At 38.5% G+C, this 25,382-nt stretch overlaps 1 protein-coding gene across 2 annotated transcripts in view; it reads right to left on the reverse strand.

Moving 5' to 3' along the window:
* Nucleotides 1–1,351: 1,351 nt before the first annotated feature.
* Nucleotides 1,352–25,382, reverse strand: part of ccm2l (CCM2 like scaffold protein) — a 39,633-nt gene continuing 15,602 nt past the window's right edge. Inside the window, exons 3-10 of one of the 2 annotated variants that reach the window (XM_048550277.2) lie at nt 22,712–22,795; nt 20,927–21,110; nt 18,985–19,121; nt 18,754–18,889; nt 15,439–15,502; nt 15,188–15,335; nt 6,123–6,261; nt 1,352–4,418 (exon numbers count right to left, since the gene is read on the reverse strand). In XM_048550277.2, coding sequence (XP_048406234.1) covers nt 4,156–4,418; nt 6,123–6,261; nt 15,188–15,335; nt 15,439–15,502; nt 18,754–18,889; nt 18,985–19,121; nt 20,927–21,110; nt 22,712–22,795 — 1,155 coding nt within the window. In that variant the 3' untranslated portion in view covers nt 1,352–4,155. The remainder of the gene's footprint in view (nt 4,419–6,122; nt 6,262–15,187; nt 15,336–15,438; nt 15,503–18,753; nt 18,890–18,984; nt 19,122–20,926; nt 21,111–22,711; nt 22,796–25,382) is intronic. The other variant, XM_048550278.2, reaches the window with a different exon arrangement.

Here is a 25,382-nt window from a genome sequence, read left to right on the forward strand (position 1 = left end):
TTCATAATTGACTTCAAGAATATTGCAGATTTGACGTCAAAAAATTATCTTCAGAAGCATGAACTAATGGAAACTTGTGATTGGAATTTAGCTTCAAGATCTTTAGCACCCAATACGTCTGCTACTTCATCTATATACCCATCAGTCAGCCTTTCTGATGCAGCATATGTGAAATGAAGAGCAAGTGCAGTCCACAGATAAATGTAATTAAACACTAAAGGATGATTGACATCAGGAAAGTAAATGCATTTCCATTCCCATTTTAAAATTACCCAATTTACCCTCCATACTTTCAATCCTGCATTCCATCCACCTGGCAAGGAATAATTCCAGCATTATCAGCTTGGATAAATAGTTTTGAGATATACTGATAAACATTGGAATTTAGCAAGGAAAAGATTGAAGGGAAATGGCAAAGATATAGATAGTTGTGCGTGTATACAGATGCATTTTACATTAACTGAAAGGGAAGACACTAATTTCATTTGGTTTCCTCTCAGCTGGAGCCAGAAATTCATGGGCATGTGTCAATCAACAGGCTCACCTCACCATCAATAATTAAACAATGATTCATTTCAGGATGTCCTGTTTGTAATAATTATGGCCTAAAAGGACAGTCTTAATTAAATATGTATGCACTCTAACATCCTCTGATAAAGTGTTATATCTGCTAGCATTTAAACATTATTTTGAAACACACAAGACCAGGATATTAATATGTCTCCTTCTGAAGCATGCCTTCACAAAGAAGGTCTAGAATGAAAGGTTTACATTGAGGCTCGTACTGTGAAGTTCCACAGCACTCTGTTCTGCATTGGCTCTCCCCAGGGGTGCACACCCAGGTAGCACATCAACTGCAACTACGGGCCAACAGTTAGCTTGTTGAAACTTATTGGTTTCCTGGTGTTATGAGTTGTCTGTGACTGAGTGTTACAGTCTGACATGTTCCAAAGATCAGGACTATGTACTGAGGGACAAACTAAAGTTTGGGACAACTGCTGCAATGACCTAATGAACAAAAGCCACCATTGTAAGCATTTCAGTTATTGTATACCATTGGGTTGTAAGTTGGATAAACTCTTCTGACTGTATGTTTTGATAAAAGTATATTTTTGCACAAAAGGAATGTCTTGGATATGTGTTCAGGTACCAATGTAATTAACTAGAAAACAAAATTACAGAAATTAAAAAATCTCACTCGTGATTTATATTAGTAAAGAACTGTATTTGAAACCTAAACATACAGTACAAAATTATTTACATTTGTTGAGTCTTTTAATCACTGATTTTGGAAATAAATTTAATATGAAAGATTTTACTGAATAATTTACTTTCCAAGATGTAACTCAACTCGAAGTTATCACTAACAGTAGTAAAGTTCTTACAGTAGTGGCACATGTCAAGACAATTGATTAATGGTGGAGCTTGACCAGATTTACAAATATTTACCATGTAGATACTTTCATAAACATTTTTAAAACTATCTCTCCAGCCAAATAAGCCATAAACATAAAATAGAGCAGACCAAATGAAATGGGAACAGTGGTAGGCTTAGTTTTAAATCAAAAATGATTTCACTTACACAAACATGTCATTAAGAACATTTTAAATATCATGTTAAATCAACAATCACCTCTTAGCTATTTAAATCATCATAATTGATTGATGACAGTTTCAAACCCTCATCTAATAATTCTGTTGTTCTACTCAACTGTGCAAGGTCTTAAAAAAAGGAGGACTCATTGGTGAACTGCTTTCATGGAAAACTTGACAGAAGCGTGAACAGAGGTCGGAGGGTCAGGAATTACCCACAGTTTGTTGGCATGTTCCTACCTCCAGGTCATTTTTAATGAGGCAGGTCATTTTGGCGTGATAGCTTACTGCGCACAAGCCATGGTTGGTTTGTGAATATGTTTAAAAGTCTGTAAGGTCAATGAACAGCTGTAGACTGGCACCTTTTTAGTCTCCCTGTAGGACTCCTGCAGAGTCCAAAGCACAAGAGACACCCTGAGGTGGCTTCCCAGTAGAATAGCTGCAGAGCCACAGCTGTTAGCATCTTCATGATGGGGGTCAGATAGTTGTGGCCATTTCCTTCCCAATGGCATGTAAAGAGTGCAGAGTACTTCCATCTTGAGGTGCACCAATAGCAAACTTGCACCACCTCCATTCCCCACCTACTAAAATCAGAAGGCTGCAGCTCCCTCAGTTTGATGGTCTACAAGTGGCCCACCAGGTTTCTGTACCCATTGGATGGTGAATTGAGTTGGATAATGTGTGCACACTCCGGCCATTAAGTGTCTTTCATTCAAAATTCATGATCTGTCTGCCACATCAGTATTGTGCAGGGTTGGGAGCCTAAAAAAATCCCAACGTGAGGGACCCTTCCTAAAAATTAGGGAAACATTAGTGTGGCACAGTGGTTAGCACTGCTGCCTCACTGCATCGGGGACTTGGGTTCAATTCCACCCTCAGGTGACTGTCTGTGTGGAGTTTGCACATTCTTTCATGTTTGCATGGATTTCCTTCAGGTGCTCTGGTTTCCTCCCACAGTTCAAAGATGTACAAGTTAGTCAGATTGCACATGAATATCCTCTAACCATACGTCTAGAAATATTTCCTGTAAAGTTTTAAAATGAAGAATACCCCATTTTTAAAATTCGCTATATTTTCTTAACATTCAGAAATATTAACTAACTGTTTTAAAATTTAAGTTTCACTTGGTAGATTACAAAGGCTTAAAATGCTTATATTTGGCATGGTATTGAACCATATAGATGATCAAGTCCTTCGACAGGACCCCAATTTCTACTGATTTGGTTAATCCCTGTTGGTGCTCCAATAGAAGTGAAATGTTCAGCACCCGGGACCACTGAAGGAAAATTTCAGTCCAGTTCATACCTCTGCTGCAAAGTGCATGTGACAAGGCATACTCAGTAAGAATACAATTGAGTTTAACTCTGCCGATAAATAGTCTGATAGTAGTTGTCAGCCCTCTTTGGTTGTGAATGAAATAAAGTGCCAACAAATGTGGAAGTGAATCACATCATTGGATGATATTAGAAAAGTATATGGGACATATGTGAGAACCACACCTAGGCATTGGGAGGCAGACAGAGGATAAAGGAGACAGAAGCAAGGAGAGAGACCAATGTAAGAGAGGCAAATGGGCTTATCACAAACAGAGATAAAGATGCTGTAAAGGAAACAAAGGGCCAGATGAGGGAAATAAAAGAAAGTCAACTGCCGCAGAGAAATAAAGTGACGCTAAAGCAGAGGAAATGTACAGAAGGTGATAAAATAATTTTCAACATATACTGTTCTGTGCTCTGTGGTACTGGATCAGTTATACTATTATACTGACAGTATTATTACAATATGCAGCAAAAAGTACTTCAAAACAATAGATGATCTGTAATGAGCCCATGTTAACTTCATTATAGCAATGCTTAAAGAGGAGGTGAAAGCAGAGAAGAAGGTTAGGGTGCTCAGATCAGCGAGAAATTTTAGTTTTCAGGGTGCCAAATAGAAATTCTTAGTTTTTCCATCAGCAAAAGCTTGAAAGTGAATTTGCCCCGTTTGTAGATTGATTCTCCAGGCAGTTCTAGGCTAGAGGAATACACTGTTGCTCATCTAGTGATAATTGCACTACCAAACTTATACTGATCCTTTCTGGTCCATGCAGAACACAGCTTTCACAGTAAGGCTGCCATCTTCATTTTGCCATGGGCACCACTACTTGCTTTCCTGCTGTAGTTATCCCACTACTCCTAATTGGATAGTAAATGCAACAATCACTTGTTAGTTGGTTGCCCCTTGGAAGGTTGTGCGGTAGTGGGATACAGTCAGCAGTATGGCTGAGATCCAAAAATGATCCCAACACTTGAAATGTTTAAATAGTGGATAATTCCAGCCATTGACACATTTGAAGAAAATAAGTCATTGGCTTGACTCAATTTCTAGAGAAAGAAATTTAAAATAATGTCATTCAGTGAAATTTAGCTGTATTTGTCTCAAAGTATTAAACACTGAGAAAACAATTTAACACACTTCAAATTTCAGGAGCAGGAAGCAAAAATGAACATTATACAGACTTCACATTTTGTTGAGCTGAAGTAATTAATAACTAAACAAAGTGGTAGGTGGTCCTTACATTGTTCACAGTAAATCATCTTCTGCAGAACATCCTAAAACTTCGATGTCATGTGTAATGTTTGGAATTGTTCTTTCGAAGGGTTCTGCTTCTGAAGGCACAGACCAGCTGTCATAACTTCTGACAGCAGATGCTGATGTATTACTCATGCTCCTCTTGATTCTCCCAAAGCTGTCTGTCAATATCCCTCTTCCATCTCTAATTCCAATGGTTTCTAAGAAACTCTCAAAGTAGCTTGTGTCTTTATCGGGTATGAAGGCCCGCATCCCTAAGTTAAGAATGAGATATAAATTGATTAACTCAAATCTTTCCTTGAGGTAAGATACAAAAGGGATCATAGAACTGGGTTTAATTGAGGTTGATAGGGATCTTGCCCGCTGGATGAGCTCAATGAAATAGTTTAGCCTCTCAGAATAACATCACAAACTTTACACTATTGTTCTATTCTGTACAATAAGTAACTGAGCCTGTCTCTGACAAGTATTAACTGATCCATGCTGAATTTTGGTAATGTAAAGGAAATGGGACTTGATGGAGTATTTCTTTGGTTTCATGATTTGACTCTCACTTACAATCTGCTCTTTGTCACAAATGCTGGTAAAAGAATGTTCTTGTTTAAACTCTATTAATCATACTGTTATCAATTTTGCTCAAAGTGAGCACTGTGACCCACAGCATATTTTCAGTTTCAATTTGGTACAATAGCTGTCGAAATCACGAAGCTTATTGCATTCCCTCCCCCACAGAAATCAAGAGAAAAAAGAAAAACTGAACAAAGACCACAATTCCATCATTCTGCCTAGCCATTAGTTTTTTGTGGAATGATCAATGTTAAACTACCTTTTTTAAATTAAACTACAATTAAACCAATCAGAAGGGCATTTTTTCAATTTGGAACACAGGAACAATCATGTAAACACAGCATCTATATTAACTCCTTCCGTGTTTTTTAATATCAGACATGAACAGTGATATTTAATGCGCTCCCCATGGTGAGTTTGGATCTTTTTATTCAGGTGGCAGGATGGCTGCTTTCTGCTCCCTTTCAATCTCCACCTCAATTAGCCTTAGTCTAGAAATAACGAATGGACTTTAGATCTGAAAGTTACTGAGTGGCCTATTTCCAAGTGTGCCTTGGTTGTGAAGAATTTTACCTATTGGAGAGTGTGGGCAATTAGTTACATTGTGCTAAATTAAATTAACTCTGTGTTATTGTAATTGAGAGACTACTGTTGTTCTGTTTGCACCAGCCAGTTTGTACCTTTGACTGTGAAGAAGAAATGCATCAAATAATTTTATCAAATATGCTTATGAAGAATTAAATGGGTTTGACTGATGCTATGCTTGATTCCTATTCAAAACTGAATAGTGGCTGGATCTTTGTTAACAGAATAGGTTTAGGTAAAATAATCATTGTGACAATTAAGGTAACAGATATAAAATGCTAACACTAAGAGCAATAGCCTCAAAATAACTCAGTTGAGGAAGAATTTCTTCACCCAAAGGATTGTGAATCTGCAGAATTCTTTGCCCAGTGAAGCAGTTGAGGCTACTTCATTGAATGTTTTAAGGCAAGGATAGATAGATTTTTGAATTGCAAAGGAATTAAGGGTTATGGTGAGCGCTCAGGTAAGTGAAGCTGACTCCATGGAAAGATCATCCATGATCTTATTGAATGGTGAACCAGGCTCAATGGGCCAGATAGCTGACTCCTGCTCCTATTTTTTTTATGCCCTTATGTTCTGTTCTTATGCAATATGTAAGCCTGAATTCCAATCACACAATGTGATATCACTAATTTATTTTGGCCTGAGTCTCACCTTTTACTGCTGAATCGTCATTTTCAGTTTCTGTTCTACGTACAAAATACATTTTAAAATGTATTTTTTCTGTCAGGAAATGCATCTTTCACAAATCTAAAACAGTCTAAGATTGAATTTATCAGCTGCGATAGCACAGTTTAATCTTATACCTAACAGAAGGAACTTCCGTTTTTCTCCATAAAGGTGAAGAAGATCTGTACAATAATCTTCAATCGATGTACCAGTTCGATACTCATGGAGCAGTAGAGCAAAGTGCTGGATTTCTTGTGCTGTCAACTTTGTTCTCAGCTGTAAAAAAAACTCCAAAGATAAGCACAATAATCTCAGTGTGAAACAGTCAGACCCATCACAAGGGCTTTGATGGCTTTTGTTTACTGTGATATGAGGCTCCTGTGCAGACATTACTTAAATTGCCTTGAAAGTATCATTAACAAAAGTGTGAACATTTGATGGATGGAATAGCTTAAGTATCATTACACAGCTCACAACAAATTCTCAGAAGCAGAAGTGTTGGTTTTGGACTGGGGTGGACAAGGTCAAAAATCACACAACATCAGGCTATAGTCTCAGAAGTAATGGGAACTGCAGATGCTGGAGAATCCAAGAATACAAAGTGTGGAGCTGGATGAACACAGCAGGCCAAGCAGCATTTTAGGAGCACAAAAGCTGACGTTTTGGGCCTAGACCCTTCATCAGAAAAGGTTTTTGTTTACTGTGATATGAGGCTCCTGTGCAGGCATTACTTAAATTGTGTTCATCCAGCTCCACACTTTGTAATCAGGCTATAGCCTAACAGGTTTATTTGAAGACACAAGCTTTCAGAATTTCACCCCTTCTTCAGGTGTCAGTGAGAGTGGTAGCATCAGACACAGAGTTTATAAGCAAAAGATTCATAAGCAAAAGATTAAAGATGTATCAGCCATCTTAGGTTTGTTGAACATCACATTGGCTCTATGATCCTTTGGTCTTTTGCTTATACATTCAGTGTCCTATGCTACCTCTCTCCCTAACACCTGATGGAGAAGTGAAGCTCTGAAAGCTTGCGTTTTCAAATAAACCTGTTGGACTCTAACCTGGTGTCATGTGATTTTTGATCTAATTCTCAGAGGGATTGATAAGTGTCTCCAGCAATGCCAGTCCTCAAAGAAATGTGTGGCTTTGTTTAAAAAAAATGGATCCTTGGTATTTCAAAAATGCATTTCATAATTTTGACAGACAAATTTTTTGTTCTGGCCAGAAGTCTTGACTGATGAGTGAAAATTATAAACATGGATACAAACATTTAACAGTATTAATCTTCTCAAAGGAGAAAGGAAGCACAGAGAAGGCAACTGAAATACAGTAGAGGTCTGTATGTAAAGGAAAATCTATTCATATTGCTTCTATTTAAAGCTTTTGAGAAGATTTGTAGCGCAGGTTGTGGATGAGAGCCGGTTCACAGAGCCGGTGTGTTTGATGCAGACATTTTGTCACCTTGCTAGGTAACATGGTCAGTGCGCCCCTGGTGAAGCATTGGTGTTCTGTCCCATTTGTTATTCATATGCTTGGTTTGCACGGATGGTTAGTATCACTTCCAGTTCTGTTTTTCAGTATTTTGTATATCAAGTCCACTTCAATGTGCTTGTCGCTGGAGTTCTAGTTGGAATGCCAGGCCTCTAAGAATTCCCTGGTAAGTCTCTGTTTGGTTCGGGCAATTGTGGATGTGCTGTCCCAGAGAGAACTCTATCAACAAACACATTGAATTGGACCTGACATACAAACCACTGAAAAACAGAACCGGAAGTGATGCCAACCATCCCAGAAAATCAAGCATTTAAATAGCAAGCAGAACAGAACACCAATGCTTCACCGGAGGTGTACAGATGATGTTGCTTAGCAGGGTGATGAAATGTCTGCAATCAAACACGCCAGCTTGGCGAACATGGTTTTTTACTATCTATTTGTGGGATGTGGACATTGCTGGCTGGCCAGCATTTCTTTCCCATCCCTAGCTGCTTTTGAGAAAGTGGTGGTGAGCTGCCTTCTTGAAAAGCTGCAGTCCACCATCTGAAGGTTGACCCCACAATGTCATTAGGGAGAGATTGCCAGGATTTTCACCCAGCAACAGTGAAGGAACGGCGATATTTTTCCAAGTCAGGATGGTGAGTGGCTTGGAGGGGAACTTGCATGTGGTGGTGTTCCCATATGTCTGCTGCCCTTGTCCTTCTACATGGAAGTGGTCTTAGGTTTGGAAGATACTACCTGAGTCTTTGGTGATTTTCTGCAGTGCATCTTGCAGATAGTATACACTGCTGCTACTGAAAGTTGGTGGTGGAGGGAGTGGATGTTTGTTGATGGAAGTCTATATCTTCATTGCCTCTATTGATGAGCTCAAATCACCCATGTTGTTGGGTGTGAAACGATATCTGTGGTTGTACTCAAGAAGGTTTGTCCAGCCAGTGAATTGGATCTCTGTCCATGTGTTGAGAACAAGGTAAGTTTTTATGTTTTTATTCCCTCCGCCAAGTAATAATCCCTGTTGATCAGCGTCACCCACATCATCCACTGCTGGGATTTGCTGGCTAGAGCACATATTAGTTCTATGAAATTCTCCCATGCATTAATGCTATGACCCAAAGATGCTTTTAGCAATAGATTGTGCTTTTGGGGTCAACTTTACTGAGGAATCAAACCTTCCACCTTCTCATCGTGATTATAGGTATTTTCTCTCAGTGTATTTTCAATGTAAACTGGAGAAATTTTACCTAGAGCTAATCCATGGATCACTTGAGTGAAAGATATATAGTTGTCTAATTCAAGGCCAGCCCTGTGAAATGGTGCTATAATTTTGAAGAGCATTTCATTGTCTCCCGACTGTATTGATATTCCTTTTGGCAGAAAAAGTGTTATTTTTATGAACTACTCCATTAGAATGGTTTTGTCGTACTCGACTGACACTGGTATAAATTTACTTCATAGCTTACTCACAGTAAGTAGTACATCAGTTACAGAAGAGGCCTTTGAGGTTTCAAAAGCTCATCTGTGCAATAAAATGTCTGTATAACAAATGGTATTGCATTTGTACTGTAATATTTATAATATAAGACCAATAGTGGTATATATGTCCCCATTTTATCCTTAAAAAATTTCCTTTGCTTCATACTCCCCTACTGCCACAGAATCTTGATACAACTAGGGGCTTTGTTATTGTAGTCAGATAGTGATTTGTATTAGGACAGCAAACTCCAATTAGTGAAAACAGATAAGAACAAATTTTAGATTTGAAAAGGGAGAATAAGGAGAGCAAATCTCAATCATGGAAAAGGGTCTGCATAGTAAACCAGAGGTGAGCAACAACTATAAGGGGAAAGTATTTATTATAACATTGCCATAATTAATATTACTTCATCCAGAAGTTGTTGACTTCTCACTGGTGCACAGTTCTAGAAGCAGTTGACATCTTCCACTTCCTTACTCACTGGGCGCTATTGAAATGTGGCCTAGATAATGATGGCTGGCAAGTTTGTTCAATGTTTTGGACACCAGAGCTATGGGCAATCCAGTCCTTATCACATGTCCTTGCTAGGTCACTTGCAACTGCAACAGCAATGGGAACCCCCTGGTCAGTTTTCCCCTCCCTGACTCAGGGATGCCTGAGCTTATTTTAAAAAGTAATCAATTCATACAGGTGTTTTCCTCCTACTTGAGTAGTATTCCCTAACGCCAATTGCCTATAGTGTTCCTGTATGCTGTTGTTTTCATTCAGAGATTGAAAATATCTTTAATTTTTGACACAATCACAAATACTACGTCAGAAATGCACAGTCTCACTTGCCTCAGTATGACGAGATTTCTCCAATTCTTTGTCTTGAATTTGTTACAGTGCAACTGTGTTCTTCTTTTGACTTTGATTCCCTGTTTTACTGACTGCTGCAGGAAAACTAAGCTTGTGGTAGGTGCCTCAAATAATCATTACACCTTTCATTAAGATTGGTAAAAGATCTGATGCCTGCTTGAGGTGTGTGCACTTTACCCCAATGGTTTGATCTTTACCAATACAGCAGGCAACATTTGTTTGGCTTGTAATGAACATATGTTTCTCATACTGGAATTTTGGGAAGCTATTCAATATCTGAAAAATGGTGCTGGATTTCTGAGCCACACACTCAATGAACATACACAAGTCAAACAAAAGTCATCTTGCCATCTTGCATTATAAATTTGTCACTACAGTCAATTTGTTTAGTTCATACCTTAATTGCTAAAGTTGTCAAAAACAACCTAAGGTGTGTGTTTTGTGGATAAACATAATGACGCTGACAAGTACGAAAGAAATAGTTGTAAAATATTTTGTGAAGAAAGTATTGTTTCATAGGGTTGACTGAGGAAATAAAAAAGTAGATTTTTAATTTGTCAGCTAACAGTAAAACTAACATTGTGAACCACTATTCATATTTATCATTTAATTGAGTAAATGCAAATCAGGCTGCTACAATGAATTTTAGACCCATATGCAGAATGAATATTCATCATTGAAATTCCCCTCCCAGCCACACACCATCTTGAATTGGAACAATATCATTGTTCCTCCGCTGTCAATGGCTCAAAATCCTGGAAATGCCTGCCCAACTGCACCAAAATGCAAACCTATATCACATAGACTGCAATGATTTAAGAAGGTTGCTCATTGTCATCTCCCCAAGGCAGTTGGAGATGGACAATAATTTCTGGCCTAGCCAGCAATGTCCATATCCCTGATTGTATATGTAGAATTAAAAAAAAATCTTAATAGTCTATTCAGCGCAGATGTAAGGGACGAAATAAAGGAGTGGATGGGAGAGAGAGAAAAGCATTTCTCCTTTCTATATTTGTAGCTTCTTATATTCAGTAATTTATCTTGAAGTACATATGAAGTGCTTTCATTTTTAGGAAAGGAGGATTTCATTTGCACAGAAGGAAGTTTCGAGGGTGGCGTCTGCTCTCAGGAAATGGATCTAAGTCTGTGATCTGATGCTTTTGAACAAATTTCTATCCCTACTGAATTTGGCCACATTGTAGCTATGCATCAATTTTGGGAAGATTCACGCCAAATTTCTCTCTGTGAGCCATTGTGTCTTTTCTCATGTAATTTTCTGCTGTTCATCTCATTGAGTATGTATCCGATCTCAATGGCACCATTTCGCACAATCTTGCACTCAGCACAGGTAGAGGCGTTTGTCTTTACTGGGACCTTCTGACATTCTAGCTGCAACTGTCCTACTTAAAGTCCAGATGCACACCAGTTCAAACATTGCAGGCCAGTAACTGCCTCACTACATTGCTGTACATTTTGGAAAGAAGATGACAAACTGGCACTCTCAACAGGGACCAGGAGATTCTGATGAATGGAATAGTGAAGAAAAGGCTGTACTGTTTTCCCAGGACCACCAAATCCTGCCAACCTGGCCTCAAGTAGTCACTTGAGTCATTACATTGTCGATGTTCTGGAGGAATGTGCAGCAATGTCACAAGAATGTTCATGACTTTCTGCTCTCTGCAAGGGTAGGTACCACCATCTTCTCTCTGGCACTGACTCCACTACTGCACCCACTTCCCACAATATTGTAATATCTTCTCCCAGTTGGTCTCACCAGACCATCTTCCCACTATTAGGTACTGTTATTAATCACCTTCCTTCCCTCTGCACTTCCTATTCACTCAACTAGGGATACCTCGCCATTTTCCATCCAGCTACATCAGCACAAACCGCTGTATTAGCTACTTTCATCTCAATCAATCCCTTCCTTTGTCTCATTAAAAGAGAAAACAGCTCATGATAGATCTGAGAGAGTCAAGAGGGATGGTGGGGTGGATGACATTTGTCTCCTCATGCCCTATGAAGAGACTGTCATTAAATTATTGAGACAGGATCATGACCACTCGTGATGTCGAGACATCCATATCCTAGCAGTCAGTAAGATTCATTGTGGTGTGTTGTACTGCTCCCTCATTACCACCACTATTAATGTAGTCATGCAATCCTGAAGCTTCCCCCATGCCCCCATCACTGATTCCCTCTTATGTCTTCTGCAGGGACCAGTGGCACTCAGCTCCGTCCCGCAAGAGACCAGCCCCTCCAGTTAACAGGTCCTCTCCTATTGTTGAGGGAGAAGCCTCAGATCCTTCAGAGGACGCACTGACAAGGCTGCCTCCTACACTCACCACCAGCTCAAAAACTGACACTTCAGTGACTGGATTAGAGTCAGGACACTGTTGGAGACTAGACATCTGCTCAGCCCCAAGTAAAGCGATCACCCATTAATAACTTGCAGAAGCAGACGCAGGAACAACAGGCATTGTTTGGAGACAGTTGGGAAACTGGATAGAGGATTTGAATCCACCAGGGATGTCTATAACCATGCTGGCTCTGCCAATGCATGCACCTGGCTGTCTTCATGGACAGGTTGGTCGTTGCCATTTAAAGTCAGCCGAGTGCACAGCAGCTCTAGAGATGTAAAGAGACTTGCAGTCCATCACTTTAATCATTGGTGCTCAATATAAAAAATGAGGTGATAATGGGACAAGAGACCTTGACCTCACTTCAGTTCCACTTCCTCTCAGTGAATTAGGGTGGTGCAATCAGATGCCCAGACAGAGCAGGAACCATGTGCTGTCCCTCAGAGATCTCCTGTCAGGATAATACAATGGTGCCTGGCCCCTCCCAATCCACCCTGCCGATGACCCCTTAACCCCTGAAACATCAAAATCTCACATTCACTAAATGACTCAAAATTTGATGCTGGTTGTACTAACATCCTTACTTCAGTGACATAAGCACTTTGGAACATCAAAATCTCACACTCTTTTGAGTCATTTGGTGAATGTGAGATTTTGATGTTCCAAAGTGCTCATCTCACTGAAATAGGCATTTTAGTCAAACCAGGAGGTTGAGTCTGCATTTGGACAGCACACCCTTAATATGCCTGGCCCCTCCCAACATGAACAACCCCAGGCACCTCCATCCAAACTGTTATGTGTGTAGTTGGATGTGTGCTGATCCTTTAAGACAGTGGGTCAGGTGACCTGGAAGCAGGCAGTCTAAAAAACTGACTGGAGATGAGAGACCTACAATAAAATATTCCCAGTACAAGTTTACTCTCTGTCTGCCTCGTGTTCTATTGATGGTTCTTGTGAGATACAAATGTACAGTGTGTGTTCTAAGGCAGATTCCTTGTCCCCATTCACCCCACCTCCAGCTGGGGACTCGGGGGGGTTACACTTACATGTAGTGAGAAGGCAGGGATAAAGAAATCCTTCTAAAGGCACATAGGTGGCATGTGACAGTTTATGATACAGAAAATATTACATATTGTAAATATATTGCACTTTAAATCATCTCCTGTCTGACTGACTGTCATTTCAGATGCAGCTACAAGAACTAAGGCACAGAAGCTAGCCTTCCTTAGCACCATTCAACATTATAACCTCATCTGCAGAAGTGCTTCTCTTTTCCTAACGCCCAGCTTGACATACCATGTTGCTATTGTTGAACATGTGCCATTAGATATTGTGAAGCCCTCTGACAGTTGTTAATATTAAACTTTATTCAACAATGGAAAAGTGAAATCAGAACATTATTGCAATGCAAAAGTCCATGGGCACCAAAATGCAGTGTTGAAGTGCATGCTGATACAGTGGCTCAGTGGTAAGCACTTGGGCCTCACTGTACCAGGAACCCAGGTTCGATTCCACCCTTAGATGACTCTCTGTGTGAGATTTTCACATTCTCCCTGTGTCTTTGTGGGTTTCCTCTGGGTGCTCTGGTTTCCTCCCACAGTCCAAAGATGTGCAGGCTAGGTGGATTGGCCATGCTAAATTACCCATAGTGTCCAGGGATGTGTAGTTTAGGTGGGTTATTAGTGGAATGGGTCTGGTTGGGGTGTTCTGAGAACCAGCATGGACATGTTGGGCTGAGGGCCTGTTCCTACACAGTAGGGATTCTAAATCTTTCAAATTTGATGCTTTGCTGATGCCTGCTCCTAGGGATGGTGGTGTGGGCTATTGCTACGCATGGAATGTGCCTTGAAATGTTGGAAATACAGACAACATGGACCTCTGGAGAAGATACCCAATGAGATGTCACTACTCTGACTTTCAAGTTGGGAATTGGCACTATTTATTTTCTGATGGTACCTGGGAGAAGAGCCATTGCATATAACTGAGGTAAAATCTGGTAATAATGAGATGCCAATGTTTCCTAATAGGCCCTTGCTGCTCACTGGCTGTTGAATCCTTAAGGGAAAATCAAACTTTTGTTTTTTGATGCCAATAATCTCAATTTGCCAGCCTCACTGTATTCTTCAACTTTCTTGCCAACGCCCTTGCTATTTAGATGCTGCGCAAATGTCACCTATGGACTTGTTGGAGTACGTGCACAGAATGGTTTCAAGTAGTTTTATGTCCACATGGTGAATTTCAATATCACTGCTGCATTTGGAAAACTCCAAATGTTGTTTCTTAATTTGGAAGAAAATGTAACCTCCTTATTGTACTAGTTGCTGGTTACAAGAGTAATCATTCACAGGCCTCGGACCAACCTTCAAGCGGCACATAGTGCAATAGCTATGTGGTTTAAAGAGAAAATACTATCAGCAAGAATAGTTGTATGGAATTAATTTGTTGGCTCTATGAGTGAGGGCGCAATTATTACCAAAAGGATCTGCATTAATGAATAGTCTTTACTCACTTGGACAACCTCAATGGCACTGGTGATACAGATCAACTTTTGGCCTCAGGGACTGGAAGGGATAAAACTGCCAAGATTCCTGATCGTGCTTACAATTCAACATTTCTTTTTGATACTGTGTGGGCGTAGAAACTTTGGATTGAAACAGGGTTAGATTCAACTGTGATGACACCTGCTGCTGAGTAAATCTGCCAATACTTATTAGCCAATGAAAAGTATGAAGACTTACATCTTAAAGATTATTACCACCAGGGATCCGTTTCAAAGTAGGAGGAGCGTGGGCACTGTAGAAAAGCTGTAATTAACCAATTCAAAAACCTTGCTTTGGAAGTGATGCTTACATAGTTGAGTAATCTCTATGGTATAGATACAGTAAATAAAATAATTAGAATAAGGTGAGAATCAGAGAGGGTAACATTTCTACACTTAACTCTGTACAAATGGATATTGTCGCTTTAGATGAATACAGATAGCAATGTCTCATTTACGATGCACAAAATATTTACTTACAGTTGTCATATAATCCTGTAGCAGATCATCTCCAGTACTACTGTGGTCACTCTCACTTCCAGCTGTGCCTTGGCTGAATTGTGATTCTCTGAATGAAGGGGAAGAGCTACCATTGCAGTAAGGTTCATATATGTCCTGTGATCCATCACTGTGCCCAGAAAGAAAAGGTGGATCTATAAGTAATGTAGTTTAAAATAGAAATGCTCTGTACCTATTATTCAAAACATGCTTCTAGAACGTGGAATACTTACAAAGAGCTGCAGCAGCTAAAATCTGCTTCATAGCCGTAAGTCTGAGCACTTTGGTTGCTATCACCTGAAGAATCAGTGAAAAGGGGTCTGTTAGCAATATAGAATATTTAAAGTCACAGTGCTTCACCTGATTAGGAAAATCAGTTTCACGTCATCAGTGAATATTATAAGTAGTCAAATATATATTTCAGACATTGACACTTAAAACAAAAGAATTTTTTGTTTTTAAATCTTGACCTTTTCTAGTTTATGGTATTCCTGTTTAATGAGAAAGAACCAAGCATGGTTGAGTATTTTTCTTTAGCTTTTTAGTCTTATCCCTTAGCTCTATTCATAATCATTTGCTTCTTAACTGACATGAATCACGTAGTTGTGTAGAAGAGACAATTTTCTGGTTTATGTAGTTTCCTAAGGCTTTTCACAGCAATACATCTCCAACAAAGGAACAGCCAAAGTGAAAGGAACATCAATAATTCTCTTCAAGAAACAGGCCATCTGTTATGGAACTAAGCAAATCCACCCAACAGCCCAGATACAGAATTGGCAAATCACAAACAGAGCAGCAATGGGTTTCAGTAAGCTATGTCTCAAACCATGGCTTTTATATAAGTAGCTCCTCTTCATCCCTCTGCCTAGTCCAATAAACAATGCTGAGACTATTTTTCTTTAAATCACTATTTTAGTGTTCTTTGAACAGTAAAATTCCTGCATCTTTAATTGTATATCACAGTAAAATGCAAGTTTGAAGTCACGGTGCTATTTTACCAGCAAAACACTTTAGGAAGGTTACTTGTATTTCTCAGTACAATTTGCTTACATTTCCCCAACAACTTCCATAAAACTTACATTCAAAAAATTTACAATGCATTGGTTAATATCTCCGTGGGTTAGATATACTAGAACTGGAGACTACAGCAGAAACCATCCAAAGATAACGTCACAATTATTTGCAGTTTGTAAGTTAATATTTGTGCAACTTACTTATGTATGTCTGCCAGAAATCACACCATGGGAATAAAATACCCTTTTACATGCATGTTGTAATCGGAAGCAATAAATAGTGATAATAACACCTGAAGTTTTCTGTCGATCATGTGGCTGACCAGTAACCTTTCCCATTCTTACTGGCACGCCATTGGTGTGTGTTGGAAATATTTGTAGGTTGATACTCAACTTGGCCATGATACAAGCACGCCTTCCTTATTCAAGAAAATCCTGGGGTGAGGATGAAATTCAGAACTTCTGACACTGAGGCAGGAAAGCTAATCACTACACTATAATATCTTCTATAACTCATTGATAGTCATTTTGCTAATAAATTTCAATGACACATGAAACATTTCATACTTTGGTATTGCTGGTGGACCAATGTAACAAAGATTTATATTGTCTACAGTTTTAATTAGAGGCTGGCCATATAACGTAAAGCTGTACCAAAACACACATGTGTATGGTCTAATTTTTTCCTGTGAAACAAGTAACCTGCCAGCCAAGTCCACATTTATCCTTCAGACAGGAAGCAGCAATTTTCAAATTTAAATACTTGTATCACTTTTTTAAGAAGGAATTACCACACTTGTGATGCAACAAAACTAGCATGACACCAATTCAGCTGCTTCTGTGGGATTGTACAATTATATTCTGGACAAGTTTGCAATTGTAATTGGAGTGTTTTGGGGGCGGGGTCACAGGGGACATACCTTTCACCTCTAAAATCATCGATACAGACATGTTATATTGTGTTTATACTATTCTAATAAGTCAACATAATCTGTTTTAGTGATATTGATTGAGGAATAAATCATTTGTTCTTCTTCAAAACACACATAAACACACACTCACAAAAAAATAGAGAGATATCAAACAGCATCATGGGTCTCAAAGGTGTTGGATAAAGCAGTTAGTATCCCAAAGGGTAAACTGACATTATGATATAGGCTGTCTGGATATAAAGAACTGTATAAGGCTATTGAGGTGCAGCAGCAATGTCCCTACCTATAGGCCAGGTGGTCTGTGCTCAAGTCTCAGCTGCTGTAAAGATGTGTAACAACATCTCTGAACGGGCTGAGTAACAAATATCTGCAAAGTCTTATTCCTGGGAGGAGTTAACCAGTTCTTTGGTTGCTACCAATGCTGTGAGAATGTTGCAGTAATAGCAACATGAACTTTTAGGTTCAGCCTGATGTATCCCGAGAGAACATCATGCAGCTTAGATGCTATATTAATAACTATTAATAAATTTGCAAACAAGACTCAAATTAAAACAAAATGCTGCATTAGCTGGAAATCTGAAATAAATACAGAAAACACTGGGGAACTGCAGCAGGTCTAGCAGTGGTTGTGGAGAGAGCAACAGATTTAATGTTTCAACTCTAATGATTCTGATTTAGAAGTCCCCTTACACTAATGTCAGCTAGAAGGATTGATAGCAATGAAACTGGCCAAAGCTTCTCAGTTCCACTGTTATAACAGTGTTTCAAATATTTATCTTTATGTGATGCCTTCAAACAAATGATTTAAAACAAAGAAAGCAAGGATTTTAATTGGGGTAGAAATGTGCAACTACAAACGAAAAGATAATCAGGCAAGATGAAGAGCATGTTGCCAATTCTTCTGTGTTTGCTATTATACATGACCCATTTTATGACTAAATAATGTCTTTAAGGACCTGAGGATATTACAAAGTACTTTACAATCAAATAAGTGCTTTTAAAGCATAGTGCAATTCATGTTTGATTGCCCATCTCAATTTCTCCATTATGGATACAGCTCAAATAACACAAAATTAGTTTTTTTTACACAAATACCCTCAATACATTTTTTAGAGCTGAAGTCAGGGTCCTCAGGTTAGCGTGGGCATTAGTAAGGCTTGGTCAGAGGTAGGGTAAGGGTTAAGGTCAGGTTGGTGTGTGCTCTAGTTCTCTGCATTCCAAAATCATGAACACTGGAATTGCTAGACATGTGCAGTTGGTGCTGTCACAAGCTATCTTTGCTACCCTGACTTTTTCTTATGTGCTTGTGTATGTGTATGTCTGTGTGCGTGCATGTAATTGAAAAGGAGTATTTCAGCTGTGCAAGCTATTGCTGAAGACAGTTCAAGTAGGCTGTGTTATTGTTAAAAAATAGTTTAAAGAATTCAGATGTGAAAAGTTATTTTAGATATGTGTACATTTCTGCAAGCATTGCATAAATTGTCTTGGTGGCACTGTTGTTGCTGTCAGGATGGTTCACAGATGCTGCTGTCATCAATGCTGAACAAACATAGCTGATACAAGCAATTGATAATAATATTACTGCTTTCGATCTAAAACATACTTCTCTCCATTAACCAACGTCTGTCTGGTGTGGAAGTATAATGGAGTCCTGTTCGATCCACACAGTCAATTGTCTGATCTCCATAAATGATACGAAAAACCTGACAGATGAGAGCACAGTATTCTTCGGCTGAGTCCTAGGTTCAAAACAAATGAGATTATTCATTTTATCATGCTTCAGTTAAAATTGCTGTCAAAATTTTTCATTGTTAGGACAATAAAAACAGCTCACTCTGCTGTCCACTGCAAGTATCACCAGGTTGCAGTGTGTTTCCGAATTGGGCACGGTTTCCTGGGGATCAGGCAAGCTTCCTGTTGTTTGTCTACGTTCCAAACTGCCACCAGCAGCTACAGCAGCCACTCCAAGCCCTAATATGAAATAAATAGGTCTAATATTAATTTAAGTTCATACAAACAATAGGCATTCATATAGTAAAGCTTAAGCTGAAGGGTGATCACAAAACAGAATCTGGTCAATGAAATGAAGAGCATTAAAAGCAATGTATTCATTGGGTAAGACAAAAGCATTAATATGTGTATCTACCGTACAGTGCCACATCAGGGAAATAAGACAGTGTCATCACTATTAGAGAAAAATACAATTTATTCATGTCGTCTTGAATTTGACATCTGTTATGTCTCTGAAACATGCTGCAGTCTTTTTTTTCCCCCAATAACTTACACCTACAGGAATGTTTAAAGCCAGTTTCAGCAAGTTTACTTTGCTCTGACATCAGGCATGAAGGTGCAGATTGAAGAAAACACAATCAGATGATGAGATTTGAATTGGAAACATGAAGCAGTGTGTGATTTGAACTAAAATGGTGTTGAGTTTTATTAAATGTCATGTTATGTGCGCAGCAGCATGCTTCATACACATACGAATATAAAGTTTATTGAATTACCTTCTGAATAAAGCACATAAATTAAATGCAGACATGGGTTAATTGTCTGGACCATATTGATTGCCAGCATGATTACATTTACAGAACACAAATTGGATGTTTGACTTGTGACTTTATAGGTAAGGGTTATTTAAACTATTTTTTGTCCAATGAGCAAATTTTTAAAGCAAGATAAATTTTGAATATCCTTGGTGCTGTAAACACTCAATAGATACAAGGATTTTATAAAGGTAATAATGATCAAAGTGAAGAAAGAATGAAACACTGTTCATTACACTGATCCATGCACAGTAAGACGTAAGATTTATGTTACCAGGTATGAAATTTCTAGCATTCACAGTACTTTGGTTTTTCTTTTGAGGATATATTCTATTCCAATATTGTCTCAGTTGCAACTTCAGAAGAGAACACAGGAGCATAGATCTTTGTAGGGTCATGAAGGTGGCGTATTTTATCTATAACTATTCAGATGCCCAGATCTAGAAGTCTGGCACCCATTTCCCACATTTCCAAATTTTGTCAGTAGGGGAATGGGACAGGGCATGATTTACACAGCAGAGAAATCTGAACTGGGCTGAACTCAAACAAACACCATTTTTGGAGGAGAGATAATGGGAACTGCAGATGCTGGAGAATCCAAGATAATAAAGTGTGAAGCTGGATGAACACAGCAGGCCAAGCTGCATCTCAGGAGCACCCTCTCTGATGAAGGGTCTAGGCCCGAAACATCAGCTTTTGTGCTCCTGAGATGCTGCTTGGCCTGCTGTGTTCATCCAGCTTCACACTTTATTATCCATTTTCGGAGGAGTTTCTTGTTGCACCATATGTGACAGTATTTTTTAGAGAATGGCCATAAAAGGCATTTCCCAGAACATGCATCTTCAAGCCACTCTGCATGGTATTGCCAAGTAGTAAAAAAAAGGTCAATTTTATACTGCAGAATTTCCAAACATCATTTCACATAACACTCTTGCAGAATAATGGAAGAGACTCTTCTCCCATGAATCTTGACTCAAATCCTGCAGGCCAGTGTCTAACCCAATACACCTCCCAATGTTTGAGAGGAAATAATGTTTTGGACATTGCATTATCACTCACTCGCAAAAATGCTTTTTACTGAATCTAAGAATTCTGACATTTTATTAACCTGCTTAAGACAAAAGTGACAATACCTTACAGGATTACTTCTGAACTAGTACGAAGTGTAATGCCAGTCATTGGAAATCTGTTGATAACTTGCCCTAAATGTTTTGAAGTAAATGAATGTACCTGTTTTCAGAATGAGTAGGTGTATAGCATCATCCCTGACATAGGATACAGCAGCAATCTCATGGGTTGGAATTCTCAGGATCAACTCTTCATTGTCCCTCCAGGTCAAGAGGAGGCAGCGTGCAGACAAACTCAGAATGGTGTCCTGCTCTGCAGTTGTTTGCAAAGGTAGTTGCTTCTGTTGCTGTCAAAGGTAGGATTCTGCATATTTCAATTATTCTTAATTAATTACTTCCTTTTTTTAAAAACCTCTTATTTTATGCAACGTCTATTTAACAACTAAATTTTTGCAGTTTATAAAAGGACCGAGTTATCTTAATCAAATTGCTTTCAAGCGGGGAATAAAAACAATGTCTTTAAATTATAATATTAGCATTCTGAAATATTAGTTGAGGTTTGAACTGGTGAAACAAATCATTTTCCTTTGGTACATAATTCATCAAAAGATCAATGACCTGGAAGGAGCTCTTTTTTCAAAGAAAAAACTATATAAAAAATTGCTTTACATGAATAATTCTGTTTTTTTCAGAATATAGTTTTTTTCAGAAATCTAATGATTCAACCATGAACCGGAAAAATCTAGGTTTCCTCAAGTGGTAATGTAACAATGAAGCAATGTGATGTTATGAATTTTTCACTAAGCTGCAATTTAAAATTTAATTCAGGTTAAAATATGAAAATGAATATATAATAACGTGCTGTATTCAAATCCTTACGCATTTTATTTGTATAGCTTTAGGACCCGAGCACGCAGTGATTTGAGCACATAATTTATGATAATACCTCACTTCAGTACTGAGAGAGTAGTTCTTTGTCTGAAGCCTTGAGCAATATTTAACAACTGCAACACCCCGCTCCCCCACCACCACCACCCCCCTCCCCACCACCCCTGCAGCAGTATCTGGGAAGTGAGGCTGTAGAAAAGGAGGGAATATAGGGGATAGGTTGACTGTCACCGTTTTGTCTCCTCCTGATTAAGTCAAGGTCAGGGAAAGCTAACGTGGGCCTTTTCACCCTGTGGTGAATTGAGATGTCTAAGTGACTGATTAATGGCCACTTAAGTGGTGCATCCCTCACTGCTGGTATTCAGCAGGGTGGGGCTATACTCTGCATGAGAAAACCATCTGGTAATGACTGTAGACTCCCTATGGACTCTGATTGACACCTTGTATCATCCTTTGTTGGCAATGATCTTTGCCTGTTGAAAGCGAACCTCCATCTCCACAATGACTTTCCACCCCAGCTTACTGGAACCTGTCTGAATGGCCTCAACAAGTAACTTATCTGCACTCCTGGACTACCTCCATGTTGCTGTTCTTGAGTATGCTAAAGTACCAGCAGTTACTGCCTTAAATTGTGGCCTACTGGGGTTAAAGAGCCACTAGCTGGCTGGCATCTATCTAGAACCAGCAACTCTACCCTGAAAACCAAGGAAGCCCTGGGGCAGGCAAAATACCTGATTAAACTTTGAATCCCATTGCGTTTTCCAAAAAATGGCAATGTACAATTGCCCCCAGTTTTCTGACTAGTGCAATGGCCCACTGCAATGGTCTTTAATTCAGTGCTATGTCTGATGGATGAGATGTAAAGGTAAGATTCTATCTTACATAAAAACTCCATGAAGAATAGTTTGGGAGGCTTCCCAGCATGCCAGACAATATTTATCGCTCAACTTACATGATAAGAACAGATTGACCAACTTGTTAAACACACTTGATTGCAAATACTGATATTTTTGAGCTATTTTTGAGCTGTTCACAATATTCTCTAGTATTTGTCCCTTACCCTTGCTGTATCCAAAAGCTGTAGCACCTCTGCTCTACTTGCTGGATTTAAAGAACATGAAACCCATGTCAAGTGACCTAAAAACTAAAGAAAAGAAATAGCAGCTTAAAGAAGGAAGCCGGTAAATTTGATTGTATAAAATTACTGGATTCTTTAACTAGTTACCCAAGATGTCTGTAGTCTATGGGAAATGGTTCATGCAAAATTTGACCACAGCTCTTTGACTATTGTATCTTCAAATCCAGATTAGTTTAATCGGATTAACTTAATCCTTGCCTGCTGTAAATTTTCTTAAGAGTCCTAATTGGAATTATATAGCTCAGTGTCAGACCAATTTACACCTTTGCAATTGAAAGGTGAGAAAACAAAACAAAATGTTGTCTGATGAAGGGTCTAGGCCCGAAACGTCAGCTTTTGTGCTCCTGAGATGCTGCTTGGCCTGCTGTGTTCATCCAGCCTCACATTTTATTCTCTTGTTGTTCACATAAAGTTAGTTTCATTCAGAGGTTGGTGTGTAGTTTGTAACAAATTCATAAGGCCTGTATGAAACTATCAAGATTACACATGGTACTAATCATTAACATTTAAATGTCGAGAAGGTTACATAATCTTTTTCATGAAATTCTAACGAAAACTAAATTTTAGTTTAATCAAACATATAAAAGGGAGTGAATAATTTTATTTTAAAATGAAAGTAATACGGGTGAGTTTACATGGCACAAGTATAGAGAAGCCACTAAAAATCAACGTGAAAGTTGAATCATAAACTAGCTGCTGGGCCTGAAATGATTCTGAAGCTTTGTTTCTGTATCAAATTGGGCCTTGATTGAAAATTCAGGCTTTAATTACATTGTAACTGCAACATTGGTGAAAAACCAGATTACTCCTTTTAACCAATGGCATGGAAATTAGTCAAAAGACACAAGCAATTGGGGTTATTCTTTATGTGATTTTAAACTAGTGAAGAGAAAATCAACTATATTTCAAATATTTTTGACTTAATATGCCTCCAACTGGCACATACTCCTTCCTTTGCCCCTTGTTTTAAATTTACCTATGCATAATCTATCTACCATTTTGATATTTTACCTACATCTTTAGTCAATTCTATGCTGAAATTTCCTCTCTTTTTCTCTAAAGCTTCAAATGTGCTGCCATATAAGTTTACCTTCCCTGCATTGTGCACTAATTTGTTCTTTCTCAGGCGCTCCAAACTGAAACTCTCTTAATTTCACCCTAGCCTTGGTAGTTCACTTTGATGTCTTAATAACAATCAAGCATCTAGATTTGAATATATTCCTGGCTAAGATGACCTTGCAATCACTGGTAGGGTTCAAGATATGTGTAGAATATAGAATTATATAATCCACAAATGAATGTGTTATTTTTTCGCCGTTATCTAATTTGGGAAAATTATGCTGCTTGATGTGATCTCTATCTGCCTCACAGATAAGAAAGATTATTGATCACATTCAAAGGGAAATGGCTATGAGTACAGATTTAGATTTTATTGTAGCCAGGCATTTTATCATAACTTCAAAGATTTATATGACAGCATGATTAAATCTGGAATGTTATAAACCTGGAGGTGAATGTAATAATGTACCTTGGAGGCCCAAGCAATGATATATCTCCTGAAATTGATGCAATTCTAATCATCATATGAGTTTGAAAATTAGAATGTTAGTTCAGTCGTGTTCTTAGGCTGTAATTTTCTGTGGGTGTTTAAGTGGAATTTTCCTGCGATCCAAGTCACAAGCAGAAATACGCCCATTGTGCTCAGATCTATTAGCATCCATATTTCCTGCCAATCTCATTAACATACACCAGAACAAGTGGAAATCAGTGTTTGCAATCAGTGCTTGAGGGATTACTTTTTCCAAGGAGAAGAATTAATGTTTCAAACCATCTAACAGGCATTCATGCAGGTTAAGTATGTCACATTTAAGAATATGCAATTGTGGAGGGTCTCAATTTTTAAAGTGAAATTTTGACTACTGCCATAGAAATTCATTCAATCATTTAAAACACACAGGCCTCAGTGACAATAAAGGCTTAAAAAATGTCAGAATATAGCAACACTGCAGTATCTATTATTCTGGGATTTGTCTTAGACCTGCTTTAAAATACATGCTGTTGCTAGAAGTCCATTTCAGCCTGGGGGCATTGGCCATTATAATGAACTAAAATACATTTGAGTGCAAGAATTAATAGATAGGCCCAAAAGAATGCCAAAATATGGAAAAATATGTAATTAAACAGCACAGATATGTTGGGTCACTGACTGCACATTACTCTGAGCAAAGATACACAGGAAATCCCTTCCCAGTATGCAAAGTGTCACTTGGTGAGAGAATGTGTTGGACAATTAAGCTTATAATGTTAAAGGAACAGTGAATGGTAATCCTGAGAAATAGTTACTGACACCACAGCAGCAGCATCACTGAATACATTCATAGATTAGTATCTTGTAATCACTTCCGCTATTTGTAACATTTATTGTTTTATTCTAGTATGGGATTTGATCAAGATTAACGTTCAAAGCTGTTCTTCAAAAGGTAATTAACAGTTTTAAAAAATTATTTACTGCCACTTATAAAATCATGACATGTTGGTGCTTGTTTTTAAAAATAACAAAGTGAATTTTCTAATACTAATGTTAGGCTTGATG

Source organism: Stegostoma tigrinum, chromosome 19 (assembly GCF_030684315.1).
Source record: "Stegostoma tigrinum isolate sSteTig4 chromosome 19, sSteTig4.hap1, whole genome shotgun sequence".
Classification (NCBI taxonomy): Eukaryota; Metazoa; Chordata; class Chondrichthyes; order Orectolobiformes; family Stegostomatidae; genus Stegostoma; species Stegostoma tigrinum.